This window comes from Prionailurus viverrinus, chromosome E3 (genome assembly GCF_022837055.1).
Source record: "Prionailurus viverrinus isolate Anna chromosome E3, UM_Priviv_1.0, whole genome shotgun sequence".
Lineage (NCBI taxonomy): Eukaryota > Metazoa > Chordata > Mammalia > Carnivora > Felidae > Prionailurus > Prionailurus viverrinus.
This window is the reverse complement of record NC_062576.1, coordinates 1,229,821-1,235,856: the sequence shown is the minus strand read 5'-3', so window position 1 is coordinate 1,235,856 and position 6,036 is coordinate 1,229,821. Positions and strand designations below refer to the sequence as shown.

The 6,036-nt window shown below is 61.8% G+C and overlaps 1 protein-coding gene across 1 annotated transcript; it reads right to left on the bottom strand.

Moving 5' to 3' along the window:
* Positions 1–776: 776 nt before the first annotated feature.
* GPER1 (G protein-coupled estrogen receptor 1) lies at positions 777–5,401 on the bottom strand. Its single transcript, XM_047837585.1, has 2 exons — positions 5,172–5,401; positions 777–2,893 (listed from the first exon to the last, which is right to left on the bottom strand). Exon 2 carries the CDS (start codon positions 2,567–2,569, stop codon positions 1,490–1,492), a length of 1,080 nt encoding a protein of 359 aa, XP_047693541.1. The 5' UTR covers positions 2,570–2,893; positions 5,172–5,401; the 3' UTR covers positions 777–1,489.
* Between the last annotated feature and the right edge of the window lie 635 nt (positions 5,402–6,036).

Sequence of the window (6,036 nt, the reverse complement as noted above, 5' to 3'; positions counted from 1 at the left end):
GAGGGCCCCACTTTTCTGGGGAGGCGGTCCCCTGGGTGGAGTATGTGGGGCAGGAGGAGTAGGGTTCACATTGATCCTGGCTTAGCCTGCACTGGGGGCCGGGGGTCCCCAGTCATAGCCCGCATTGGAGGCCACGGCTCCCCAGGCAGCATGAATGGACGGGACCCCTCTGGCCTCAGTCACGTTGGAAGGCAGGGGCCGTAGCTTGTGCGCATTAGAGGATGGGGTTCCCAGGCTGGCCCGTGTCAGAGGACGGGAAGCCACCCCCACCGAGCTGCCTCAGGAGCACCCTGAGCTACTACAGACTCCACGCCTGATGCGGACAGTACAGAACCTTCTGGAAGAGCCAGGGCATGTGGTCCGTCTGCAGTAAAGCTCGCTTTGGCCCCTGGAGGTTGTGCGGCAGTGTCTGACATCTTAGAGACGCCGGGTGCGTGGGGGTGACCGGACGTTGATGCTGACCTCGTGAGTGAGGATGGGTGGTGAGCCCCAGGTGTGTGTTTTCCTCATGAGGAAAGACCGACTGCGCTGCCGGGGCCCCCGCCCCCCACCCCCCACCCCCCACCTCCCATCCACGGGGAACAACCCGGAGCACTGAGATCAGCACGTGACTATGTTTTATTGACAAGGCCTCACCGTTCCTGGCGGTCGCGAGGTTTTCTCTTCTACATTTTAGGGCGAACAGTTTACGCTGCCTTCATCTTCGCCCCCACCGTTGTTCCCAGAGGCGCACGCTGGCTCCACCCCCCCCCCCAACCTGCCCCTCGCGGTCTCGATCCGTGGTGGCGTGGGTGCAGGTAACACCGTAAACGGGCAGTGGTGGGCCGGCGACCCGGAGAGCAGCGGCGGCTCTGGTTGGAGAAGAACCTTCCGGCAGAGGCAGCTCGGGTGCTCAGGGTCACTTAGCCGGTGACGGCGAGCGGCTGTTCTGAGCAGGCTGCCGGGAGAAGGGCTTCTCCGTTCCTGTCTCGCCCGAGCACACTTGTCCGCACCACAAGGAAGCCACGTGCCGCAGACGTGGAGAACGGACCACACCGTCCAAGTCACATCTGCCCGGCGTGTTCTGTCCAGACTTCTTTTTTCCCGAGGGTGGCAGACTTACGGCGGATCGACCTCGAAACTGAGGGATTTCCTCCAAAGCGTCCCCTTCTTTCTGCTTTCATTGGCCGGCGTGAGACACGTCTTCTGCTGCGGGACACAGTGGGTGTGGAGTGGAGTGTGAGCGCACGCTGGTCCCCGTGCCCAGCCGCCAGCGCCGCGAGCTGCCGCCGTGAGCGGGGGTGGGGAGCCCCGGCGCTGTGCGCACGGCCCAGAGTCAAGGTGGCTGGCGGTGAGGGCTCCTCGGGGCCCGGGTGTGCCCGCAGCTGGGGCACGGACGGTCCGGCACGTTCCGACCGGGCTCAGGCCGTGGCGTGCGGCCCAGCCCTTCCTCCGCCTGGCCGCGGGGCCGACTCAGCGTTTGGGCTCCGCCGGTCCAGCTCCGCCGTCTCTACACCGCGCTGCTGAACTTCACGTCGGACTGCTCGGTGCTCTCCGGGATGACCGCCTTCAGGGCAGCGTGGCAGAAGCGGTTCAGGGCCGACACGCTGGTTTTCTGCTCGATGTACAGCCTCAGTTTGTCCCTGAAGGTCTCCCCCAGGAAGCTGTAGATGAGGGGGTTCAGGCAGCTGTTGGAGAAAGCCGCGAGGTTGACAATGTGGCCGGTCAGGGGGTAGGCGTGGCGGAAAGACTGCTGGCAGGGAGCGGCTCCCGGCTGCGTGCGCTGCAGCAGGTGAACGCTGATGAACACGTTCTCGGGCAGCCAGCAGATGAAGAAGACGAGGACCACGGCGAAGATCATGCGGAGGGCTTTCTGCCTCCGGGGGCGCAGGCCTCGGTGCTTGTGAGCCTTGACGAGAACCCGGACGATGAGCGAGTAGCACAGGCCGATGATGGCGAAGGGGATGATGAAGCCCAGGGTGACCTCGAGCCACTGGATCTCCTTGACGTCCGCGAAGCAGAAGCAGACCTCCTCCGTGTGCTGCAGGTGCACCGCGGTGAAGGGCACCAGCGTGGCGGAGACGGAGGCCATCCAGATGAGGCCGCAGCTCAGCCTGGCGTGGTGCTTGGTGCGGAACGGGCCGGAGCGCATGGCCTTGGCCAGGGCGAGGTACCGGTCGAAGCTCATCCACGTGAGGAAGAAGATGCTGCTGTACATGTTGATCTGCAGGAAGAGGGACATGAAGGTACACAGCACGGCGATGTCGTAGTACTGCTCGTCCAGGTTGAACACCTCGATCAGGGAGTCGGCCACCAGGATGAGGTCGGCCGCCGCCAGGTTGATGAAGTACAAGTCGGGGATGGTCATCTTCTCCCGGAAGCTGATGTTCACCACCAGTATCAGGATGTTCCCCACGAAGCCGATGGGGAAGAGGAAGATGGTGTACAGGCAGGACAGGAAAAGCCCGATCACGTACTGCTGGTGCTCGGAGAGCTCGCCCGTCTGGTTTGCCAGGACGCTGCCGGGGAGCGTGCGGGACAGGTTGAGCTCTGGGGAGGTGCCGTTGTAAGCGGCCGCGTGCGTCTCCATGCCAGAGATGGGCGCTGGGGGCGTCTCGTCCGTGTCCCCGGGGGCACAGCTGTCAAGGTCTGCCGCACGGCTCACAGAAACCCGACGTGAACAGTCAGTCCGTCTCCGGAAAGACAGGCGATGCTCTGTGAAGTGAGCCAGGCGTTTGCAAAATCCGAACTCCTCCCGGGCAGCACTGGAGGCGGCGCGGGTCTGTTCCGCGGGCAGCCGGGCAGCCGGAAAAGGCCCTCCATGTCCACACCACGGGCGGCGCCTCGCCTGGGCCCCTGGGGGGCGGCGGCCGCTGCGGTCAGGCCCGCCGGGTGGCACTCACCACCCGCACACCTGAGAGAAAGAGACAGAAGAGCGGTGAGTCTGTGACTCGAGTCTTCACGGCTCTCCGCCAGGACGGACGCCGTGGCGGCGGGTGGCCCGGGGGGACGGGTGGGGTGGGACGTGAGGTCCTGGCGTCTCGGAGATTTGGTTGTCACTGAGCTGAGGGAGAGGAGTTAAGTGCAGAAAGTGCCCCATTTTCTGTCCCCAGGGCTCCCGGGCCGCTCAGTCCGAACCGGAGCCTGGGTGGTGAGTCATGCTAAAGCGCGGTGGACGCCTTTCTTAAAAATAGCCGAATAGCAGGCTTATGAAGTAACGCGGCCGTTGGGTCTGGAACTCTCAGGAAAAGTACTATCTGCCGGCAGAGGAAATCAAATTTATTTCGGCAGCTGTTGGAAGGAGGACCAAGATGGGAAGGGAAAAACCCAGCGTCTGTGAAGACGGCGGGCCCGGGGTGCTTGGAGGAAGCTGGAGCAGAGTCTCTCGCGATGCGACAGAAAACAGATCTAGGTTTTCCTGCTCCCCACGCTCGGGTGCCCCCACATGGAACTTTCTTCGTGATACGACCCGAAGGACCGAAAACAGTCCCTGGTTTAGGAAATAGTGTTCACTCAGCATTTTGAGAAACTACCTGAAACAGCGGGTACGTTTCTGCAGTGATGTCTGTAACCTAGAAACTGCGTTAAAAAAGCCTCAGCCGCCCACAGGTCTCGTGTCCGAGGCCGCCCACCGCCACCCGGCTCGGTCCGAGAGTCGGGGGGAAGGGAGGGGAGTGCTGTCGGCGGCCGTGTCTGGGCCGCCACCGCTGGGGGTGCTCCCGGCCTCCCGGGGCCGGGGGCCCCCACAGAGGCCGAGGAAGCCGGCCCTGGCGCGTTAAAACGGCCTTGAGTTGTCTTTCTCCCGAGGGTTTTTGTTTGGCCCTGTGAGACGGTCGGGGATCACTTTCGAAGTGTCGCCCAACCAGACTAGACGCTCACTGAACCCCTGCCCGGAAGTCTTGCTCCAAAGGAAACCCCGAAAAGCAGAGCAGAGAAAGACCAGTCTCAGCCTTCAGGTCAGAAAGTGATCGAGAAGCGTTCGGCCAGCTTTGCTCGGCGGGCGTGGAGACGTCTGTCTCTGTGTTGTGTCGTGTGTAGCGGATAGTGCCAGCGTGGACCTCGTGAATGCCTAGAGTTTAAAGCCTCTCTCGGTAACTTGTCTGTAAGGAGCACGCAGAGCGCTTCTTGGGCTCTCTGAGCACGGAAACCTGGGCCGCTTCCGACCGTCTTCGGAGGAAGACACAGTGAGGGGCCCTCGGTGCGCGCTTCCCGTCGTCGTCAACATAGGCTGCGCGGGCGGTTTTAAAGTGAGTCCTCTGCTCCTTTCCCACGCACGTGAACCCGCTGATCCTTGACAAATACTCTTATTGTCACCGTGCTGTGATGACGGGACGCGGGAACGAGTGTGAGCTGGCTACTGACACAGCACCCTCGCGGAGTGGACCGTGGATGTGTAAAGGTGAGTGTCATCGTGGTCTCGTTTTGGTTCGAGTTTCCACTGCCTGTCGGCTCTAGAAAACTAAAACCAGGGGCTCAGTCGGTTGGGCGTCCGACTTCGGCTCTGGTCACGATGTCACAGTTCGTGGGTTTGAGCCCCGCACCGGGCTCTGGGCTGACAGCTCGGAGCCTGGAGGCTGCTTGGGATTCTGTGTCTCCCCGTTCCCCCTCCCCTCTCTCTCTCTCTCTACCCTCCTCAGCTCATGCTCCGTCTCAAAAATGAATAAACGTTAAAAAAAATTAAAAAAAAAAAAAAAAGAAAAGAAAACTAAAACCACATTTTGTCAGGCCAGCTGGGTGTGTATCTTTGTGAAGGAACACCGGTCCACCCGGCCGTGTCGCCGGGCAAGCGTTTTTGTTGACTGGCTAACGTCCTAACCGGAGGCAGGGCCTCGCTTGACCAACCTAGTGACAGAGCGCCGGGGAGTCAGGGGACTGCCGCGCTGGGCACGCGTTACAGAAAGGACCTTTGCAAAGCCTCCGCCCCGCAGCCCCGCTGGGGCTGAGCCAGGTGCGGGTTCGTGCGCGGAGTAGAGGCTTTGTAGCCTCGGTGCCTCTCTCACCGCAGGGTGGCCTGTGTGCCCCCGTCTGCGTCCAGCTGTGGCCACAGCGTGCCGCACCTGACGAGGGCCCGCCGAGCCAGGCCCGCCCTCGGTCTCCCCTCCCATGATGGAAGAGGCTGCACGGCGGGTCCGCGGACTCCCACCGCGGCACCGACCCGAACGCAGAACCGGGAACCCGGGACCGAGACTCACCTGTGATGCAGCCGGCCACCCCAGCCCAGGCCGGCTCCGCGCAGGCCCTCTCGTGTCCCTGGGAGGGCTTGTCGGCCGGCCTCGGCGGGTGCACTCCCGGCAGGCTGGAGGTGCGGCCGAGACTCTCCCTCGGGTGGCGGGGATTCTGGCCTCGCTTCCCCCCGTCGAAGAATGCCGGAGCGGTGGTCCTGCAAGGGGACGCCTGCCTGGGGCACGAGGCCGACCGGCCAGAACGCCCGTCATTGCTGCGGACTCGGAGGAGGCACCGCTGGCTTTATAGGCTTCCCAGGGCCGCCCATTGTGCTCTGCTGGACGGCCTCCCGAGGAGGCCGGCGTTAACCATTTTTTTGCCGGCTACTTTTCGCCCACGCCGTGGCAGTGAGCCCAGGCCCACCATGCATTTTTATGGAAGTTTCCAGACTTAACTGCTTTTCCTCACCCGCTGATTCGACTTTCTTAAGTTTGAAAGCATCGTTAAGTAGGTTTTATGTACCTTTTAGATGATGACCCATCGTCACCTACTGGAACTTAAATACTCTTGCTTGTTTTTAAAACTAAACGGTAAATTTCCCAAACCTACAGAGTAGTGTGCAGATTATACAGAGAATTTAACCTAGGAATTTCACAAAGGCGTTTGCAGAAAGAAATTTAAACCTAAGATATAGCAGGTATTTGGGGTAAGCACGTTAGGAAGCAGAGTGGTTTCTCTGCCGTGGGGATGAATCGTGTCTCCTCTGTCTCCTTCCCTTTACTCTGGAAACCGCCGGAGTGCACCTGCCCTGCAGGCTCTGTGACCAGCCACGGCCACAGCCCTTGTGCGGGGGGGATGGCCTCGGTCCCCAGTCCCAGGGCCTGACCGCCCCGC